Below are 23,504 nucleotides of genomic sequence, written 5' to 3'. Positions count from 1 at the left end.
TGCTTACTTTGCCCTTGAATTTCTTCAAGTTTCAACATAATTTCGAGCCTTGTGGCCAGCAGCCTTAACAAAAGTAGCACGATGCTGCTAACCTGACCTTGTAGGCAGCGTAGAAGCAGCAGCTGAGCAAAAGCAACGCAGTGCCTTCCAAGCTGCTCTGGTTGCCTGCTGCCTGGCTGGATGAGGCATATCTTTCAGGAAAATAAAGGACAGTTTGGCTTTGCCTTTCTCAGGACAACAGTGATGTTGAGCCTAAATCTTGGTCTTACAAAATGATGTCCTTGTCAAGGCATAGGATGTTTAAACTAACTTTTTAAAATACCAAAACTTGCGTTTAAGATGAGCAGTCACTGCAGCCCTTGCCAGGCCCTGCTGTGCAAGAGACTTCTCGCTGCTACTGTTCCTACTAGCGCTGTTATAGCTTAAGTGGCCTGTTTTTATTGCTTGCAAGCTGGCATTTTTCATACACTCATAAAATTCTCACAAATGTTTCAATCAGTGTGAAGAATAGATCCAGCATGCAGCAAATTCGTGTACATTGTTAGGTTTTTATTTGACAATAGTAATACACATGAAGGCCAAAATGCATAAAATGTGATGAGTGGAGTCCTGTATGTCATAAATAACTGGGCATGTTGATACAAACTGAGATTGTGGTAATGTATTTGTCCAGCACCCAGAGCTGTAATTGCCATAAGAGTCCTAAGTGGTCTTGAAAAATGAGTGATAAATAAAATGTCGCTTAAGACTGTATTTTGGGGCTGGAGTCAGCACAGAGTGACAAAATTGGTCTAGAATGGGGTTTTGGCCAGAGATTGTTTGGAGATCTGGGCATTTGTTTTGGATTGCTTTGCAGTAAAGGGTTTAAAATATGAATGGATTAATCCTTATGCCTTTCATTTGCAATTCAGTAATAAGCTGCTTTTCCCCAGAGCAGGTGCCTGAACATGCTGGGTTTTATCTTGTGAGCTCTTCTACAAAGAAACACAAACTAAAGAATATGTAAATGTGTGAAGAAGGCACTAGATAGAACATAGCAAGTCTGAGAAGTTTTTTGTCTTTTATGAAAAGAAATATATCACTTTGAAAAGTCTTTTGACTTAAATGAAGTAACAACTGCAGGTCATGCTTCTGGTGTACTCTCTGCTGTGGGATTTTTTTTATGTTGTAAGGTCACATCTTTAAGGTCACATCTTTTATTAGGTAGGATGAGAAGTGATGTTGGGATCAGCCTCTTGGGAGGATGTGGATCTAATTCCATTTTGCAGCTCCTTTGGTTCACTCCCAGCCCCCTGTGAATATTAACTCTTTCAAAAATGGGTGTTTTCAGAAACGCTCCTCTAGTTGAATGAATTTTAAACAAGTGTAATCTTCTCTTCATGGCAGAATTTAGTGTTTTAACAAGTTAGCCAATAAAATTAGCTTTTACAGTTATAGATAATCAGTTCACTTCCGTTTCAATATTTAACATGGCAAGTTGTTTTTGAAGCGCATTGGCGAGTCGGATTGCCTGGAGCAGATCGTCCCCAAAGGCGCTCGCCCCCATTCCTGGGCACTGCTGTGCGGATCCCCTCAGGCCTCAAGGCCAGGAGAGGCTGCTTTTTTTATTCAGCCTGTTAAAATAAAAGGGAAAGCAAGCAATGGAGGCGGCCAGCTGCTCTGAGGGCACGCGGCCTGCTGTATGAAGTGGGGTCAGTGGTAACGTGTGGGTTCGTGCAGCAAGGAAGGCATCGCGTGGAGCCGCACGCAGAGGGGAGCAGCCAGCCCGTGCTCGGAGATGCGCTCGCCTTACCCTGTTACAGAGCAGACCCGTTACTCGGTTGGCAAGGAGAGTTGTGTGGTGTCCAAGGCAATTGGCAGAGCAAAGTGGAGGGAATAAAATTATCCTGCAGTTGAGGGAGGCGCAGAGCGCGAAGCTGGAGAGCTGGTGTGGGCGGCCTGCGGCACGGCGGCCGTGCCAGCGCTCCTCCCGAGCACCTCATCCCCAAAATCCCGGTTTATAAGGAACTGATACAAACAGCAGGGAAATGGCTTATCCATAGGAACAGTATAAAAGAAGTAGTGTTTGTAACCCCGGCTCCAGACTCCAGAGCTGCTCGTTTGGTACCTAGTGCGGCGGTGAACACCCTGTTGGGCGCTGTTGTCACCATCCAGTGGGGATGGTGCATTAAAATCCAGTCAGTAAATCCATTCATCCTCCTCTTGTTGATATTCCCCACCTTTTCAGCAAATAAACAGGATCCAAACCTATTTATGAATATTCCTAGTAATGCTTTACTTGTTTATAGTAAGAACTAGATTTTATTCATTTATTTATAAATGCCAGAGATTTGACTTTAGTTTCTATCCAACCTGTAGTAGAAATGTCAGAGCTGATGCAACCTTGCTGTGTCAGGAATAGTCAATCACTAGAAGGTAAAATAACCAAATAGTGTTAGAAAGCAAAAATAAATGTTAAACAGATGCAAAACATTCTCTAACTTGTGTGAAATGGGGCATCTTTTTAAGATTTTTGGCCTGGAGCCTTCCTGCGGTCTGAGTGGGGGGGAAAAAAAATGGCATGTGGTTAATCTTGGCACGTTTCTGTGGTGAGATGATGTGACCAGAGGGAGTTGCTGGGAAAGCAGCAGTCGGCACTTCATTCTGCAACACTCACATTTAGGATGCCTGAGCAGTCAGATGCCACAGAAATGGAGATTTCTGTTTGTTTGGGTGTGGGTGTTTTAGCCAAGTGTTTACAGTTACTCATACCTCTTTCCTTCCCTTTTGGAGGTTACATTTGATCAGGCAGTAGAGTGACCTGGTTGTGTCCCTTGAAACAGGGACATGTTCACAGGGTTAGACATGATCACTGTAATTGAGAACAGTTTCCTAATGATACAACTCAAGGGAAAAAATAGGATTTTTTTTTTTTAAGAATCAGCTTGCACCAGGAAATGTAAAAATCGCTTCCTTAACAGCCAAAGTTAGTGTTTGGCCATCAGCATTTTTCAAATAGAGAAAAACAAATACAAAGTCATCGTGATTAATTAAAGAAATATAGCAAAGTTCTTACTCAAACATGGAGATTTTTTCCGATTGCAAATAGAAAGTAGTCTGTATGAAGAGCTTGAAGCTGGGGTTTAGTAGCGATTACACCTGTTTCTTTTAAATTTGATTTATGACTCAATGATATCAGGCTGGTAACATAATTACAATAAATGTAATGATGTGTTTGGTGTTTGGAAAGCAAAGCAAAGTATGCCCATGGGTTCATGGACATTCAGTAGGTCCAACCGATTATGTAGGTAATTAGATCACAGAGTAAACAAAACCTGATGCTACAGAACCGTAACAAAATTGTAAGTTCAAAAATGCAATTGAACACTTAGGACCAGGATAAAAAGCCTTTTACCTTCTCCTTATAAAGACAAAAGTTTACCTGCCCTGTAAATGGGCCAGTCACATCAAATTGGGACCCTATAGTGTGTCAGAATAGATAGTTGAGAAGCCTAAGCAAAAATGGAAGAAGAGGAGCTTGAGAGCTGCAGGTATTCCAAAGCAATGCCAGTGCTGGAGACAAGCTACCCTGTAAAATGTTAAATATCTAAGGATCCATGGTAAATACAGGCATGAACAGGGGAAATAAGGTTCGGTAGGAAACTTTAGGAATGTATTTTGCTTGCATTCCAGCAAGAGATATTTCCTGGTATTTCCTGGAGTATTGTCTCTCTGCTTTCTCCCAATACAGAATGCGCATTAAAAACCAGCAAGCTACCAAAATAGGTCAATAATAAATATGTAAAAGCAGATTGTGAGATATTATTCAGTGTGTATGAGGACACCCAGTTTCTACAAGGAACTAGTCCCACTTAGTGGATATTCCCAAAGAAATATGGGAATTCTTCCCCGAGCTGTTTCTGCCGCTAAAATGATTTGAAGACTGCCAGCCTTTCTAATGTAGTCTTATTTTTCCTCTTCTTTTCAACTGTACATTAGTGCCTTTTATTTGTTACTTCAGCAGGTAATTTTTTACGGTAGCTTTTCTGCTTTATATCCTGCTGGTATATAGTTTAACAAAATGACTTTTGAAACACTATTTAATTCCTCAGTCATGCCTCTGGGAATAAATCCTTGCAGTATTATGACTTATTTTATGTATTTTCTTTACTCTTGTTGAGAACTTTAGCAAACTTTTCTTTCAGAGACTGGTACTTCTTACTCCCTATTTGTGCTTCATGTGCATCTCTTCAACACCACCTGCTATTTGATGCTGTTATCCACTTCTGCTCTGTCCGGATACAGTGTCTTAAACACTTAAAAGAAAAAACCTTAATAGCATTTCTATTTTTGCATCTGGATCTCCAGGAAGAAAATTGAATTTTCACACACGAGTAGCTATTTGAGGTGTTCTCCATGATGCTGTGTCCATGAGCCAGTATTGTGGAGAATCCTTTTAAAAATTGCTCTAACGGGGTTCAGTGATTCTGAATGGTAGCCCTCGTGGTAGGAAATGTTTCACGATGGTACTTTTGAAAATGAGGCTGCATATTTTTGTGTAGAAGTCATGTCATCTTCATAGGTAATTACTTCCCCTTGCTTTTTGTCAAGTTAAGTAGGCAGTTTTTTGGCAAAGGTGGTTATTGCCACTCATTGAAAATTTCTTTGCACAATTCCATTCTCGACAAGTGAACTTTTCAGGTTGAGTGATCATTTTCACTGGAAATTTATCTTCTTAGTTACAAATGTACTTGCTCATCTCCATCCAAAAACGTTTTGATGTAGAAGGGCTGCTGTGCTGCACAGCGCTGCAGCTGTGTCACCATCACAGCCTTATTATGCAGCGGGGCCCCGGCATCCCTCGGGAGGCTCCTTGGCCACCTGCGATGCCATCGCTCTCTCCATCAGAAGAACCCGGGCTCACAGGAGGTGTCCTCTGTGCCTACAGAGTTGAAGGAAAAACCGCATCTTCCGTGCAGCTGCCGTGCAGTTGATTGCTTTTCTAAATTGAAATGGTTTCGGTTCTCCCAGAACAATCACCGTTTCACACGCAGCGATCACGGTATATTTTGAAACAAACCACCTTCAATTACATTTTGATTATTTTCTAGTACTAGTTTAATTCCTCAGGACACCAGAATGGTTAATGACAACAGGAAATCTCCAGGTTAAAGGATACAAACTTCTGTCCATGAAACAGTACTTGTTCCCCGTTTGTGTTGTCACTAATGAGTCATAGGGCTTTCCAACTGGTTCTGAAGATTTTAACTCTCTGTTAAACCACCATGATAATTTCTCACTGGAAAACACTATGCTCACACATACAGGTTTCAGAGTTGGGTTTATTCTAAAGGAATAAAATATCCAGATTGCTTTGAATCAAGCTGAATCAAGATGGAATACCAGGAAAAACACTGTCTTGTAACATTTTGGTGTTTAGGTAAATCTGATATTTGCTGTGTAGCTGCTAACAGGGCTCTCAAGGTGCCCTGTGCTACTTGACGGAAAGATGGTATTTTACAGATAAGCAGTGTAATCCAGTGCTTGTTTTTAAAAAATACAAAGAGATTAGTGAATTATAACGACACAGCAGGACAAATTGCAGTTCAAAGTATACTCAGCCCAGTTTAAGTATGACAGAAATTTGGTACAATTCACAACTGCAGTGAAGGCGGTTTATAATGTCTCACAATTTCATCTGTCTACAATTTTATAAGAAAATAATTTCATGATTGCTTAGAAGGCTTTCTTCAAATATACTTTGAAAACTTACTTGCATTCGGTATATTCCAGATTATAACACCCCTGTCTTTCTTTGTTAGTCTGTTCACAGTTTTCCAGAGGAGTTTATGCCATCTTTGGATTCTATGACCAGATGTCAATGAACACCCTGACGTCCTTTTGTGGGGCCCTGCACACATCCTTTGTCACACCCAGCTTCCCAACAGATGCAGATGTGCAGTTTGTCATCCAGATGCGGCCAGCATTAAAAGGAGCCATCTTGAGTCTCTTGACCCACTATAAGTGGGAAAAATTTGTGTACCTCTATGACACAGAACGGGGTAAGCACCATCTTTTTAATTTTTTTTTTCTCTGTTTCATAACTTGTTATACGTATTACCGGATTCAGTATGTGTGGCACATCTTAGTTTGTTTCTGGGTGCAGGTTGCACATTTTGATTGTCCTAGAAAAAAAGAAAGGCTATTTTGAAGGAGTAGAAATGGGACAAAAGAAAACAGGGCATCTTCATATTAGTGGTAGTCTTTAAAGAGATTATTTAGAGGACAGTGTTAACAGTGTAGGCATTTGATTTGGAATATATGGTTTCCATGGAACCACAGACTCAGGCCACTTGGTAGGGCTTCTGAGTCCTTGTAAAACAAATAGCCAGTGCTATGAAATAGGCTGTTAAGTGAGACCTCATTCTGTGCGTGGCATTGCGAATTCCTTTCTGCTTTACCTAAATGTTGTTTCTCCTGCCATTGGACAAAGTCCATAGAATCGTGGTGCCTCACTGCGCTGGGTTGCTGTTCGAGCCAGGTACTGTGGTGCAGGGTACCACACTGGTAGAAAAAGCTGATGTATTAAAGTCTCAATCATAGTATCTAAATCAACATTTTAATCAAAATTGTAGAGCACATTGCGTATTTTGCAGTATTGGATATTTCTCAGGAGAAGCTGCTGACGGCTGCTCTGGGTATAATGAGTGTTCTTGGTTAGTATTCTTACCAGAGAAGCCGGTTTTATTGTACCAGGTAGATGTGCCCCTGCTCTTCCTACCATATATTCAGCCACCTTAGTGATTAACAGTTCCTGGAATTCCTACGCCTCCTTCAGATCAAAAGCATCTGAATAGAGCCAAAGAAGCTCTGATTCCATTTCTGCTCCCGTGACAAAGTTCTAGTGCCGTAGGCTGCTACATACTGATAAAGATCGAGTCTTCAGTCACGATCACAGTATCTGTGCTTTTTCCACTGAAGATTATTAATATTTTCCAAATAAGGACATGCAATATGTTAAAAGTGATTTTAGACTGGTACTGGGTGAATGCTAAAAGTTCAGCCTTTTTTAATGATCTGGAGTTCAATACTGCTGAATATTGAATATTGCTAGTGATGAAAAACGCTAGCTATATTGAATATTGCTAGTATTGAAAAGCACTAGCTGTGAAATCAAATAGAAAAGTGTGGAGAACTTAAAAATGCTTTTATTTTTTCAGGCTCTTAAAACTGCTATCCAGACATTTCTGATTCCGGGTTAGTCCATTTAAAAATGAAAGCTCCCGTGAATACGCTACTTGTTTGAGTAAAGAAGGTTTGATATGACCAAATGTGATAAACTGATTGCGTATGATAAAAGGAAATGTCATGTTTTCAAGGGCTGACAAAACTTAGCATTAGTAAGACTAATGAAGTTTGCTTTGGCAAGAGATGCATCAGTCATCCAAGATAGTGTCTTGTAGGATGTTCTGAAGTCTCCTCAAAGCTGTATTACTTTATGATTCTCAGTATGTATAATTTTTAGGTAGATAAGAGTCTAATCATGAGCTGATGAGGATGACTAAGCTCCGTGGAAGAGTTTAGGTTGTGTAGGTTTCATTTTGCTTTATTCATATTGAGTTTTTAATCATAGGTTAAAACACAGATTTCGTGAGTGAGATCAACCTCAGGAATCTGACTCTACCTTTGTTGCTCTCTGCCTCTTACCATGCCCGTGCTCTTTGCTTCCTGTTCCCATCCTACCCACTTAATTAAAATCATGTTGTGAACCTGCCGTGGGTATTATGCTAGCCAGGGCTTACGTCTGACATTCAGACCAGGTGTATCAAAGAGCAGGGACTCTGGAGCAGCTGGAGGATTATAAAATCTAGTTCAGGGTTCTACAATGAGGGACAGCCGTGTCTATGGGGTGGAAGAGGCACCAGTGCGGATAGTTAGCTTGATACTGCGCTGGAGTTGTTTCTGACAAAAGAGCATGGGTTGAAATGGGCTTACACGTCCTCTCTTTCCTTCCTTGATGTGTAATCTCACTGCTGCTGTTTAACACACCGGCTGTCTCCTAAAACAAGAACAAAAATGAACAATTAATTATGTTCAGTTCTTGTTGTCTTAGTCTGGCTGCAACAAAGCTGGTAGCAGTGCTTTCAGAATTACAGTTGCTGTATTTTTGCCAGCATTAAGCAAATTAAGACAATGCATATGTGAGGGAGAGGCAGGGCACTAGGTATCCAGAAATGGACATTATATTTCCGTGTTTGAGGAGTAGTAATCGTGGTTGACAGCACCTGAAATATTTGGCAGTTGCAGTAGCCTGCCTAATCTGGTGTGATAGGTCTTCAAGTGCAAAAGCATCTCAAGAGCCCGAGCGCTGATAATGGTGAATGACTTCTTGTGTTCGTGGTGAGTCAGGCTCTGCAGGCTTCTGTGCTGAGGCACCAATGGAAACGAAATCACTACCGCGGTCGTCATTTTTAATAATTCCTGTCATAGATACTTAACTGCTCTGGGGCATAAACACTATAGAGAAGGCATGTTAAGGCGTTTACTGCTTCAGTTAAATACTGCCTTTCTATTAGGATTATTGTCTTGCTGGTTCATTCCCCAGATGGGGCATCTGTGAGAAATTTGGAAACATTAGGCTGCTCTTTCTTACACTGAATATTAGTTCTGGGGTAAAGCGTTCTTGCAAGTAGTTTTACAGTGTTCTGCTGAAGGAAGACACTGCCATGTTTTAAACATTACATTTGCTGCTAATAAATGTGACAGCATATTATAAATGCCTCACAAACCTGATAAACCTGCTTCTGATTTTATGCTGCTTACTGAACTATTTCAAGTTAAGCTTAGGAGAATCAGCTTCTTTATAAAATTGCTGTCCTTAAGCAGTAATGTTTTTTTCTTCGCTTTCCCCATCAAGCCATATAATCATACAGTTTTCCCCTCGGTGACAATAGGCACAAATACAGTGATGTTTGCCTCCTGCAATGAAGACAAAAAGAAAAATCTCTAACAATAGAAGAAAGTTAGATCTACAATTACCCAGATAGACGGTGAAGCTTTTAATCCAGTGTGTTAATGTGTACATGTTGCATATGTTTGTGATTGTGTGTTATTTTCCGTTGCTACCAGAGGACTGATTGTCATAGATTGCACTCTTAAATGCACATTTATGTGCAGATGCAGAATTCAGTGTCTTAAAAATAAGAGTTTTGCTTCTACAGCACAGGGAAGAGGTGGGAGGCAGTGAGGGAATGTGAGGCTTCTGAATATCCAGCAGCAAGAATATCTCCTCGTGGCTTGTTTCAATGGCTGGGCTTACTCTTCTGTGAAAAGACTTGAAATTTAAAAGAAATACCAAGTTGCATGTTCTCACAGTAGCAAAAGAGAAATAAAACTATGCTTTGCAGAGAACAATGATGCCTTAGGAAACAACTGTTAAAAGGAGAAAGGGCAGTAAGCAGTGCATAGAAGAAAATCATATATGTTCATTTCATGCCACATGATTTGGTTCATGTGAAGGGGAAAGTCAGGGTTGGTTTCTGTTTAGATTAACTCAGATGAGTAAATTGACACTGCTGGTGGCTGTGATGCATGCAGAATATCTGATTAATTATGTGGTGCTAACTGCCTCAGTAGGCATCTCTGTGGTAGAACTAAGACTAATTAAGATTATGTCAGGATGAAATGATGATAGGGCTACATACAGAAAGCCATTAAGAATTTGGGTAGCACTTGTCAGGAAAGTCACCTTTTACATCTCATGCTCAGGATTATATTTCATCAAAATCTTCAAGTTTATTTTCAGTCTTCAGGTTTATTTCTCTCCTTGCTTTACACTACTGTGAATCAGAAGTTATTCCACTGAAGTCAGCAGACCAGAGTAACACTCGTACAGATGTACCGAGAGGAAGGCTTGTGATTTTCATGGCTTTCACATGGCAGCAAGAAGATTTCATTTAATTATAAGAGATCATTGGATTACGAAATGGTGGATCACAGTACTGGAACTTTTAATTAATTTAAATTTCCAGAATGTTTCTTAACTTACATTTCAGATTTTTTTTTTCTGAGAAACACAGTTTTGTACAGTTTGTTTTGTTTCTATCTTTTTATTCTTTTCTCCTTTCCAGAGGAGGAGAAGTCTGAGGTGATAAAGGAAGAGCTCTGTAGAACCAAGCTCTTTAAATCTTATACAAAATTAGTGGTGATTTTTTTTTGAAATGTATTTGCAGTGAAAAATATTGAAATGTAGAACATACCCTACATGTTTTGCAAAAAATGTTAAGATTAGTTTATCTGCAATACAGTTGCCAGGAATTTTGAATAGTCAAGCTGTGGTGCGACTGCTATGTGGACTGGATATCTGCTTAAAATAACAATGAAAAACTTAATCCAGCAGAGGATGCTGAACTGTTGTTTACGAGCCCTTCCATCAGCAGACAGGTATGAAGGGTCTCTAACCACACGGCTAATTTGTTAAACTCTGTATTGCCTTTCTGCATGTCAGGTACTTATATTTTCTTATCTGATAATCGTCTCCCAGTAATAGGGGGAAATTAAAACCATTGTTGCAGCTGCAGCAGCTTTAGGAAACCACCAGTTCAGCACCTGCTGAACAGTCAAGTACCAAAGGAATCGATAGCAGAGCTGATCATTAACATGTTTATTCTTCAGAGCGTGGGAGTTTGTTCTTCCAGCCGAAGAACTGCTCTGAATCCCTTATATGAGGTGAAGAGGCTTAGAGCACTGGCACTGCTCTAACATGATCATTTCAGAATTAAACATGGGATCTTTCTATTTTTAAATCATGCTTTTTCCTTGGAAATACTTTGCTTACACTTTCAAAATTAAGATAGGACTTAAAATCTTGACTTGATCTTTTTTTTTCTTTTCTGTGAAGAAGAATGTAACGTGCAAAGCATGTTTGGAAACCTGTAAAGCACCGAGGGTGACAGAACAGGGAACAGTTGCTGCTAGCTTGGTCTGATTCTTTTGAGGTTTTTGGCTCTTTGGCTTGAGCGTTTTGGACCGCAGCCCAGGATCACGTGCGTCCCATGCAGACTGTATCAGCTGCATGTAGGCAGCTCTCTAGATGGCCCCTCTCATCCTCCTTCGTGACTTTCTGCGCTGGGAAATGCGCAGTAGGAAGTGAAATGCTGCCAGGAGCTCGCGATGTCTCTGCGTTTGCGAATCGTGTGCCCTAGACATGTGCCTCACTGCTGGACAGGAGTTTTCTTGTAAGTCATGATCTCAACAAAAGGCAGCTTCCAGCATGGCCACAAAGTGGTTCCTGTTCAAATTTTCAAGCTCTGGTCCAGTAAAGAACAGGTACAGGGTTAATATTCTCATGGCAGAAAGTCTTTTATTTAGATTTCAAGAACAGTCACATTCCACAGTTACATGCAATGCTAAAATGATCTATTTCTTTCAATATCAGCCTTTAGGAATGAGTAATTTTTTACCATCTTATAATGCCTAGAATTTGTGTTTATATTAAATAGAAATTCATAGGTACTGCTTAGGAATGTTTGTATGAAATGTAAGTAATTTACCCTGACGATTTTTTGACATTCCTGTTGAGGGTACTTTTCACTGCCTTCAGCAGTATAATGTATGAACTAAGGCCCTGTTCAGGAAACATGCCAGAATTTTAACTGAAATATTCTAGAATGTCTTTACTCTTTGACTTTACAGCCTAAAGGTGTTAGGGAATGATCTGAGGCTGAACAGTTAAATCTGGCTTTTGATAATTGCTGTTTATTTATTTCCTCCACAATCTGCAAAGCCTTTATCTTGGTCTCCTGGTGCACAGATTCATAAGATGGCTCTCACTGATCCTTCCCCAAACAAACATCCCCCTCTGTGGGCCGGTGGATGCTGCCTGGGTTTTGGATGGACTGAGGGCCTTAAGCCGTTTTCTCCTGATCTTTCCCATTAGCTGCCATTTGTTTAGCTAACCCCTGATAATCACTTAAACCTTTTTCCAAGCCTATGAACAAGAAGAGTGAATCAACCTTGAAAGTCATCCAGCATGGGATGTGTCATGCTGGCATGGCTAAGATGCAGCTAAAGACTTAGAGCATTCAGAGCTCAGTTCTGTAGAGCAGCTTTGTGCCTCCCTGCACATTTTGTACATACACAAGAGGTTCAGTTTGCTGTTGAGATGCCCAGGCAAAATGCCGGAGCATCCCTTGAAGCTGTTGGAGCATGTGCTACTGTCGGCAGCATTTTCCAGCAACAAAGGTAGTGACTGCACATGTGCAACAAATCTGTATTGGGTCTCACAGGGAATCTGAAAAATGTGCCAGCCCCTTCATGAAGGAAAGCTGAAGCACTCGAGCACGATGCACGAGAGCCCCGATACTACTTGTGCAGTGTGATGAGACGATAACCCTCTTCTTCCATCCATGTGTATTGCTGTTGTGTAGCCTTGGTCACACTGTGAGCAGTCCCGCTGCGTTTGAGAGATGGAGCATCAGAATCTGACCTCAATTAATGTGAAAGCAGCTTGTAAAAACCAGTCAGAATAATCAGGGTTGCACATTAGGAAATGTGAAAAGTGCTGGATAAACAATTTCTGGAAGCTCAGAGCAAGATGTGTGTTATTCTAGTAGTGTTAAGGAAAGTAACTGGAGCTATCAGGAATATGAACTGAGGCCTCGAATGGATTATGTAGGAAAACCAACGGCATTGCTCCTCGCCCATGCTGTAAGGATGAAGTCTAGAAGCCATTGTGTTTATAATCAGACTTGTGCAAATGCATGCATTTTTTATCAACTTTCAGTATAGCTGTGACACATTTAATTTTTGTTGTATATATGTGTATTTTAAATAACAGAGTATTCTGTTCTCAGTTGATATATGTTTCACCAAGACTTCAATTGTCAGAATCTCACATTTCCAGGATTCTTAAAACTAAAATGAGATTCTTTAAGGTTTCCAGATGCAGGCTGGGATGGGTGCTGGGAGGGCAGCTGAGTGGGGACATGAAGACTCTTCACCAGGTGAAGGTCTTCTGGGAAGCGAGCTCAGGGGGTTAGGACTTAATGGAATAATACAGAACTGATTGCAGTAGCTGCAAGTGGTAAAACCAGCAGACAGAAAGGATGCTTCTCCAGCACTTGAGCAATATAAATCAAATGGAGAATCTCAAGTCGTCAGTCAGTCAAAGGTTCTCCTTTGATGGAATGGTCCTGGGTACTCACGATTTTGCAGCTCAGCTGAGCAATGACATGTTCTTTTGTTGCTACAAAAAGAGGGGTTTTCCATGAAGTTTGAATTTCCCTTGGTGCAGGACTGAATAGCATGCTGGATGAATGGGAAGTCAGAGCTGAGCTTTTCCAAAGGCACTTTGTGCTTCTGTAATGATTTCCCCTTGGTGATCTCAAACATCAGTGAATTAAACTTGGCGATACCTGTATGGGGCCAACAGTGGTTTTCAATCCTGTTTTGACATGGAAGGTTTGAGGCAGCAGTCAGGTTAACAATCTGATCTTCATGTAGCTGCATCTTAGGAAATACCTCTGAGTTCAAATCGCAGTGAGCTGTGACTTGAGAGGAAGGCAAAATGTCAGGTAGGAAGTGTCTGTCCAGGTCACAGGTGAAAAACGTGTTTCATATTCCTAGGCAACACGTCTTTGCTTAAGGTTTTGTGAATATCCCTTCTCACCTAGGAAAAAAAGCTTGAGCCTTTGAAGAAAATTTAATGGATTAGGGAAGCAGCTAAGGTAGTTAATTAAGTTATTTTTTCAATGGAGTTTATAAGAAGCAATGGTTATAACTATAGTACCTTCCTTCATCTATGACACTTGCCCCTCTTAATTTACTTTATTCTCTCAGACTTCAGGGAATTCACCAAACTCGTCTGGCTGTATGCCTTCTGCTTCCCAGAAAATGCTTGCCAGCTGTCTCAGGAAGCATAAAGATGACCCAAATTCTTTAGAAAAGGAAAATAAATGTTAACATATTTATAACAAATTCACTCATCTGGCAGGTAAAATGACCTCACACTGTATTCATGTTGAGGTAATTTTTAAAGGAATTTTCTATAAGGAGATAGATTATTCTTTGGTTTCTCATGAGACATGTAAAAATCATGCTTTTTTTTTTTTTTCTTTAAACTTCCCATGCAGTTCACAGCTTGGCAGCACTGTGAGTCTGCATTTCAGAAGCTGTAGAAGATAGTGCACTACCGTAGTACAGTGGAATGAAAAATGTCTCCATAAAGTGATTAAGTATTAATCTCTAAAGAAAAAAAAAGTTCCTGACATGAATTTTATAATCCATAACAAGTGATTATTCATTTCTTCAGCTTTAGATGTGTAGCTTTTGCTGGCTGGCTCTTTTGCTTTAAATCATGATGCAAACAGGAATCAGTGGGAGATAAAGGTGACCTCAAGTTTTATTCCTCCTGATTCCAAGCTCTTCCTATTCACACCCCATTGCTCTTAGAGTGTTTCTGGTTTACCTTGGTTGTGATGGGTGCAGAGAACGGCGTCGCCAGCCGGCGGTGCGCGTGGCACAGCGGCGTTCAGGCAGGGCGCTCCGCAGTCTGCTCAGGCAGTTGGGCCCAGCTCCATGGCCTCTCGCTGCAGCCACGCGTCCCTCGTTGCTGACGGGGCCCTGCTGGGCTTCGCAGGGCCCGTTCACCCGCGCCGCTCTGCGGGGCCTGGCTGCAGAGCCTGGCTGAGCGCAGGAGCTGCGTCTCTGCCCGCCACGCGCCTGCTGTGGAGCTGGTGTAGGGTGAGGTGGCTTCAGCAGGACAGTGGTAGTTCAACAGGTAACATGGTGCGTGCTAATGCGAAGCGCCAATTCCCCCAAAACCGGGGAATTTCAAAAGCCAGAACTGTAACTGCTGAGAACGCAGCTCCGGTCTTGTCCTTTGCCTCAGCTTGGTGCTGGGTGCTAGTTAGTGAATTTTTGTGAAGCTGTGAGCATTGCAGCTCTGTGCCGCGGGGATTAAGCAGCATCGGTCTGGAAAGGCTAACAGACACGAGGAGGGTTGCGAGGGCTCCTCGGGAGCTCCCGAAGAGCCGTTAGCTGTGGAGGTGCCTTTGCCCGCGCGGTGGTGACGATGCGGAGCGAATTGCCGGGCTGCGCGCGGCGGCTGCGAAGCACCGCCGCTGTCGGGACACGTGCCAGCACCTTTGGAGCGTTCGTCCCGCTGCTTGTGAGCGTCTCCACTCTCTCCAAATGTTCAGGAAAGCAGTGATTTATGTTTAGTAATATTATGCTTTTGTCTGCCCAACTGTATTTGAGAAGAGTTTTATGCAAGATACCACCACTCCATATGCTACCCTGAACCAGACTATCCTAAGCTAAAGATGAATCCAAATTGCATTTTTTTGGTTGGGCCTTGGGTGAGTGGGTGGTTTCTTGGGGTTTTCCTTTTTTTAGTTGGTACTTATGTCTCTGGAGTATTTCGTTTAGGCTCCTTTCCCCTTTGTCAAGCTAACACCACTCCTGGCTATTCAAGTTTAGCTTAATGAATGGCCAGTGATGACAGAAAAGCGCCTTCACTCCTTTCGTGTTCTGTTTTTGGCATGGCATGTAAAGCACTGCCAAAGACAGGGGCTCTGATGTGTTTTGAAGCTGCCTAGACTTCAGTTAAGGCTTTCTAGAGAAGAAAACATGTAACAGTTATCACAGAAAACTTTCCCAGGATGCTTGGAAGTATTTTAAATGCACCCTAAAGCTGTCAAGTATATATGGCAAATAATGGAGACACTTTCCTATTGTCTTTTTCAGCAAGATATTTCATGCTGACAACTCTAACTTATATTACTGTGATCTTTTTAACAGAGGTGTATATATGTCCTTGTAAATTTATACTGTGGTCCCATTAGTAGTACAAAAATAAAGTCTCAGAATTAACCTGAGAAAATGTTTATTAAAAATCTGAGTGCCCGGAATTCAATGAGTGATATGATTAATACCAGCTCTGGGTAGTTCTAATGGGAAAGTATACTAAATTGCGGGATAAAGTTATGATATAAACATTATCTTTTCTCCATTAAATGCGATTTTTAGTTGCAGCTACAGTCTGCTGAGCTATCTAAAATATATGGAAGAATCCATAATTGTCACTCATCTTTATAAAATGTCAAAGTCATATACTGCATTGACCTCCATCTATGTGCATTAATTCATAAAGAATTTAATTTGGTGAGTTTAAGATGGAATTGCAGTATGAAGTTCTTTCAGTGTAGTTTAATTATTTTGTCAGCATTATATACACTTAACAGCATCAGAGCCTACACTAGACTGTGTCATGGTCTGCTCCTGAGAATACCGTAATTGTAAATGTATTTCTAGATCAAAGGATGCTCTTTGTGCAGTCTTACTTCTTATCAGCTCCTTTCCCCTGCCTAAGAAAAAAAAAGAGAAAGATTTTATGAGAAAATATTGTTCTTCAGTTTGAGCTTTAAAACATCCTTTATTAGCAAGTTAAGGCTTTATTCTGAGAAGGAAAAAAGGAAGGGAGAAGAAGGATGGATGAAGAAAGGAAAAGAAAAGCCAGCCTTCTGACGTCGTTTGGCTCGGCAAGATGAACCCTTTGAGCTGCTGCCCTAGTGGCAGTAATTGCTCTGTAGATAGAAATGCCCATTGCTTACAAGTAGTAGCTTTATCGATCAGGCATTTTTGTTCATGAACTGGCAATGATAACCTCAAATTAGATCAAGTTTTTATTAAAGATATAAAATCTAATTATGCCTGCCTGTAGACAACCAGTAATGACTTATGTATACACATAATTTTTGCAGGAACATTTTTTCGGCAGTTCTTTGAGAATAAACCCTATACCCGGTTGCCTTCATTCTCTCTGTCATCTGCTGTTCTGCCCCACTCACCTACACATGTAATGGGCAAACCAACATATTTTTAATTTCGCTATAATGGTTGACATAAAAAGGCAGAGATTAGGGATGAATGGGGGGAATCCAAGCTGCTGCGAGAAAGAAAAATTTCAGGGAAGGTGTCAAAGGTTCAGGGGTGAATATGAGGATGCATAAGTTATTGCAGCCTTGAGGCAGCAGTACTTTATGCACTGACAGGTCGAGTTTCATGCTATTCTGTTCTTTTTTGCTTTTTTTGGGCCTTTTTTTTTCTTTCTTTTTTAAGGCTTCATAAAGAAACTGTCTGATACATTAGTGCATGTTGATTTTAGAGATATCCCACATCACAAAGACAGTTTAAGCACAAACATTTGAAACGTTCATCATGGTGTGGCAGGTGTCCTGTTAAAGTGTGATGAAAATTAGTCATGAAATAAGGGTGGTTATTTCCCACATGAATTTGTTTGAAAAAGGCACATTTCATTTTTTCATTGCGCATTTGTATGTTTTTAGGTAAGTTGATGAAAGTGAAAACTATGGTTTAAGATGATGCACATGTATTGAATTACAGTAGTTATTATGGTAGATGGCCTCTCTGGCTCCGTTTTGCTACTTTTCTCAAAGAAAGCAATGTGAATGTGATGTGAATGACATGCGTTTGAATAATGACTCTTTGGGTTTGCATTCTGTGCATACTTTGCGTTCCATTTTCCTTATGCTCCAGCTCAGAGAGAAGTCTAGTGGCCCACAACATCAAAAACACTAAAAACAAACAGTGCTTCCCCTTTAACCTGAGCTATATAATAATATTTATAGACTAATGCACCATTTCCTTTAAAGAAAAAGTTCAGCTTGGCTGTTCAATTTTGAATTCCCCTTTAGATAGCAATAATTGCAGTTAGTTTCATCACTAGTCTATCTGGAGGCCTAAATAAGACTGGTGGCTTTGAAATTTTGAAATGAGTAGAATTACTCTGAGTTTTCATTAAAAAATATATATATATGAAACCAAGCATGTTAAGTATGAGCTGCTGTGGGTTGTTATCATTTAGATTTAATTCAAGTAATCTCTGGTTTGACCTTCTTCAAATCCTGGCCACAGTAGGCAATGCAAACATCATCATTGTCTGACTTGCACTGAATTTTAGATGCCAGCTGCATCCTCATAACACTTTATTGGGTCCCTTATGAAAATTATGGATAAAAAGATAATGGGAGCAGTAATGATATTTGTTCTTAAGTATTAAGTGCTCTTCATTTTGCATAGATGTGATCTTGGTTTAGGGGATGCTAATGTACATTTTTCTGCAAATAGTGCTTTTGTGGCTTCGGTGACCTCCATCTGACTGTAAAGCTGGATTTTGTCAGAGTGTTTTTAACATTAAGACTTTTACTGCAGGGTATTCAGACTGCTGCTGAATGTAACCAAGTCAGTTCAGCTGTGTAAAAATCAGAGTACGCCTGGGAGCATAGCTAAAGCCGCTCAGTACATCTCTTTGAAGTGCAGCTATGCAGATTTGCAACAGGTGAAGATCTGACCTTCTCTGTTTAAAAATAGTTTCTTCACAGGTCAATTTGGAACAACAGCAGAATGTCACACATGGATAAAAACTTGTACAAAATCACGATTATCCTCCATACTTTGGTTTTCAAATGTTTTCTCTTTTTGCAATCCCATACATGTAATTTTAAGGACTTGTCATGAATAATGGATGTTTTTAAAATGTTTCCTTACAAACAATATGATCATTGTGTAAAAAATCCAAGGTGTTTTTGTGGGCCATTTTGAAATGTTGCAGAACTGTTTCTGCTGTTTTTTATACACCATTCTTTTAGTCAGATGGTAGAAATTCTCTGAATTGCAGTACGTGGATCTGCAGTCATCCCTGAGGATGGGGAGGGAACACCTTTGCTGTGTGTTTCTACAGAATCTACCTCAATGAGGAGTTTCGGGGACAACCGTAAACAAATAATTACTGATTTCTACACCAAAAGGGCAGGGTTCAGTTGATGTTTTGCTAGAAAATTGAAAATTAGCTTCAGTTTTATTGCTTTAAGAGTACTCACATGAGTTACTGTGTGAAGAACAGCAGCCTCAATTGTTATCTACAGACAGCAGGGTCTAGAAGCAATAAAAACAGAAATGCTCTGTTGGAAGGAAAACTATCTTTCCGTGTGTTAAATGAATAAAAATGAGGTTGTAATGTTTTCTGTGTGATCCTTCAAGGATTTTTAGGGGCATATTTATTCAAGGAAGGTTGAATGCTATTGTGTTTCCCAAGCTTTAGTGGTTTTTTTAATTGTCCTTTACAGAATGTTTCTTGGTGTGATGCCTTCTTCTCAACTTACCACTCAGAGTCCTTCTCACTTCCTTTCCAAGGCTTTCTGTTTCATTCTGTGACAACATAGCAGTAGATTCTTTAACATAACTGTATTTTCTCTCTTGTCTCTACTAATTCACCCCTAGAAAGAATATTTTGTACATGTTAAAGCTGAGTAGAACTTGGGAAAGAGGGAGGAAAGTTCAGTGAAACAAATTACAGCATTGCAAGTAATCCCTGTAATCATACAATAAATGTGTATGTTTAATTTGGTCAAAGAAAATCTGATTCTTAGCAGTGATTTTTAAATCATTATTAAATTACAGAATTACTGCCTTCCGCTATATATAAAGTAGATTATTGACATTCATTAATCATTTATAAACATTTATAAGATTGTCCTTCATAAAAAGTATGAAACTGTCATTAGGACAGTGTCTTAGCACGTCCGTTAAGACAGCTATGCCAATAGTTTTTATTGAAGCTTTTTCCAGAGCATAGTGATCTTCATGCTTGATTATTTTCTGCCCAGTGCAGCTTTGGCCCCATGGCTTTAGGATACAGATGTATCATGTTGAGCGAGCGTTACCTTTCTAGGCTTCTTGGGGATTGTTCACTTAAACAGTAAGTTAACGAATTCAGTAATAACATATTAATGGAAATGAGAGGTGTTTTTCCTTTGCCCCAGATACTAGCTTGTATTTACTGTAGCAGTGATTAATCAGATGCTGATGTCTCCAGCACGCTGCTCTCAGAAGCCGTTCGGGAGCTCGGGCTGTTGATAGCGGGATCCACGCAGACACAGGAGGCGTCAGGCCAGAGCAGCCAGGTTTGCTTGCTGTCATATTTCTTGCATGGTGCTTTCCAAATGGCCAACCTAATCGCTGTTATTTTTGTCCCGTCTCATAGGGATGATGAATAGTGCCATGGCACCACAGGAGCCAAACGAAGCTGTGGTGCCTGCCTTCCCTTTGACTGCTGAGAGTGTTTTTGAAGATGGCAGAGATGGACCTAGACAGAAACTAATGTTATGATGGGCTCATCCCAGAGCCCAAATGGCAGGGATCATTCGCATACTAGGTTTGCTGAAGGCCTTATAAATACTGTGATAGAAATCCCCTAAAGCTGTTGAGAGCTTTTCCTTTGTCTCAGTCAGGCTGCAGTTTTCAAAAGCAAAAGCCCTAAGCAACAGAAAAAGAAAGCCTCTGAAATCCATTAAGCTAAGTAAGAAAAACACCAAGAAAGCAAGCATTTTTGTACTCCTTGCGAAAGACCAGGATGTTTGTGTTTGTGCCACAGGGCTAGAAGGAGCAGAGGTTCCTGGTCCAAACCGCTGGTGTTTTTAGCAGTCATATTGCCATAGTTTTTGACTCAGCAGTTAGTAGAAATACATAAAGGACAATGTTTATTCTTTGGGTTCTTGTTTCCTCTTAGTGCATGGAAGTTGCTTGATGCCTGAACTCCTCTTGTTTCACTAATTTTTTTGGTGCCTTCACCTGTTACAAGTTGCTCTGAAAATGCCATAAAACAGTGTCATAAAAAGCTGGGCTTCGTAGCAATCTTATCTTTTATGATCTCTCTCTTTTTTTCTTCAGGATTTTTTCTGAAGAAATGGATCATACTATCCATGTAGCTTGTGGGAGAAAGAGCTTGCCTTCCTAGCGCTGCTGCTCGTGCTCCGACTCTTGGGAGAGAAGGCACCACAAGGCAAAGCTCTTCTAGGGTATGGGGGTCCGACACGTGGAGCCAGGCTGTGTCTGAAGAGCCTGCTCTAACAGGGAGAAAAACCTTTCTCACGTTGTCAATGCCAAATGTTTATTTCAGAGGAGCAAATAGCGGATAGCGAGGAAGAGCGTTGCCGTGGCATGCGGGGTGTTCAGCCCCGTGCTGATTCCTAGGGGAGGCAGGGCCTCTGGTGCCCTGGTCTTTTCCATACTGCTCAAATATCCTCTCTGTTGGCCAAATGCATGTGAGCAGCAGTGTTCCTTGTGAATTCAGAAAATATTATCAGCTGGATTCAAATTTACCTGTTCTGTCTTCTTCAGCCATTATAGAACCAATTTTTTAAAAGGTCTTAACTCCTTCCTGCTTTACTGTAACAGCTACATACTAACGTTTGATCGACAGACCTGAGTGTCCAGGTGCTGCTAGGAATTACAGTACTGGTGTTTAGATCCTCCTCAGAATGGAGCTAAGAAAGATGATCTGAAGGTTGTAAAGCTGACAGAGGTTGAAGAGACTTGGTTTCCCTTTTTTACTATTTAAAATGCACCATTCTTCATCATATTTAATAATTTACTGTAATTGGCCAATACAGTTTAATATTACTTACTTTGATAAAAACTAAGACGCCAACAGCACAGTGGAGAAGCTTGCACTTGGCTGCAAAGCAAGGGCTTCATCTTGCCGATGCGCGTTTAGTGGTGGGAGCAGTTCAGCGCTCGATGCTCTTCCCTCTCCAGCGAGGGGCAAAACTCAGTGCTGTTGGACAAGTGCTCAGTGACTAGGGCTAAGTGAATACAAGGTAGTGATTACTTTGCTTGGATGTAAATATTAGCAGGTCTAAAGAGTATGTAAGCCTTCCGTGTGGGTATTGACAGGAAGTGTTACAGACTGCTCTGTGGCTGTGGCCTGATCTCAGAGTTAAAGATTTATACAAAACTATTGCAAACTGCTTGCTTTTGCGTTCTGAATTAGATGGGGTACTTTCTGCTGTTCAGGATTATATACCTACGTGTAAGTTCAGTCCTTCTGTGAACTTCGGGAATAACGCATACTCATCTCTTCAGAAGTGTGGCTGGAATATTTGGAAATGATCTGTGAATTCCCACAGCAATTTCAGATGGCTTTGGTGATGCAGATTTAGGCTAATGTTGGTTGCCAAATCTTTCCTAGCATAGCAAATGGGAAAGAGCTCATCTGGAATACACCTGGTTAATTTGGCTCCTTCCTGCTTAGCTCCCTGCATCTGCAAAATTAGGTGTTTTTGTTATGTGGGACGCTTAGGAATTTGTAATTTGGGTGGTTTCTCCTCTGATATGCAAGATAGATAATGGCATAAATCCAACACTCGCCAGAGTCGGGAGTACAGAAGGTGTTTGGAAGTGTGCTCAGGTTAGAGTGCAGGTGTGACACCGCACGCCAAGAGCAAGCGGAGCCTCTGTCATCCTGAACCCTGTCATTGGTGCAGCTCTGGGCTGGACCTCTCTAAACTGCATGGTAGGCCCACAGTCTCAGCCTGTATGTCTTTAAAGCATGTTTTTATTTTTAGTCTTCAGTTCCTTATCTTGTAGGATGTTGAGTTTTCTAAAGAACAAGGGCGATGAGATAGGTAGGAAATGCCCAGTGTAGACCTTTCAAGACAGGAAAAAAAAAGTGCTGAATAAAAAAACAAAAAAAAAAGCTGTGTCCTGAGAAGTAATGTGTGATTCACAATATCATGATATGCTGTATATATACATATATATACATATATGTATGTATATACATAGCACAACCATAATAATCCTATGATTAGAGAATATGCTTTTAAAATATTTGACTCTTTTTACAAAATAGCAGAATAGATCTTTGTCCTGTAAAAATGAAGATGTTGGCATGGTATTCCATCATAGGCGGAGGGTTGGTTACTGTTGAATATAATGAGAGGGGACCAGCTCCCTGGAGCATGCAGTAACATTATATTTTCGACCTAGAACATCTGTACATTAATAATTAGTCAGGTTAGGTGTTTTTTTTTTTTTTTATGGAAGGCACCTCCAGTTGCTCAGGGGCATGACTGACCTGGTTTTCCCTTGCCTTTCATACTCGTACAGAAATAATTACTATAGACACAAAAAGTGTTAAAATAGAGACATTTACCTGGGAAAAAATAAGCCTAAGCTTCTAACAAGTGCCACCCTACTCGAGGAGGGTAGTTGTGGGACAATCACCTTCTGTTGCGAAGTGTTCATTTGAGCAGAACACTCAAACTTTCCCTTCTATATACAGGGACCTCATTTGTTCAATGCAAAAATTGTCCTCTTCCTGAAAGGCTACAGCAATACTGAGCTGGATGACAACTGTCAGTGCTTGTGCTTGTAGCTCCGAGCACAGACCACTGTATAGTGACTCCTTCGGATTAGATGATACCAAACATCTTGCATTGCATCATAGCTTGCTCCCTGTGCAGTTAGATCTGTGGTGCTTTGGAGTCATGAGAGAGTAGTCATGCATCAGTATAATATCAGAGGTGGAATAGAAGAGTTCTTGCGTTTCACTGAATACAGGATTGAATATTCAAATAGCATCTAAACATTTTGTATAAGGGTAAACACTTGGCAGAGTGATTGGGTGCAAGTCTGAAGTAATGGGACTACTGAGATTGACT

General features: G+C 40.7%; 1 protein-coding gene across 4 annotated transcripts in view; it reads left to right on the top strand.

Moving 5' to 3' along the window:
- GRIA3 (glutamate ionotropic receptor AMPA type subunit 3) overlaps positions 1–23,504 on the top strand; it is a 139,925-nt gene that overhangs the window by 25,540 nt on the left and 90,881 nt on the right. For all 4 annotated transcript variants that reach the window (XR_015913545.1, XM_088527570.1, XM_088527569.1 and 1 more), the window contains exon 3: positions 5,802–6,041. Coding sequence is in view for 3 of the 4 variants with exons in the window: in XM_088527570.1 (XP_088383696.1) it covers positions 5,802–6,041 (240 nt within the window). In the remaining variant the exon portion in view is untranslated. The remainder of the gene's footprint in view (positions 1–5,801; positions 6,042–23,504) is intronic.

Source organism: Tinamus guttatus, unplaced genomic scaffold (assembly GCF_059628265.1).
Source record: "Tinamus guttatus ecotype Peru unplaced genomic scaffold, ASM5962826v1 Tinamus_guttatus_pri_ptg000287l, whole genome shotgun sequence".
Taxonomy (NCBI): Eukaryota; Metazoa; Chordata; class Aves; order Tinamiformes; family Tinamidae; genus Tinamus; species Tinamus guttatus.
This window is presented reverse-complemented; position numbering and strand designations above follow the sequence as displayed.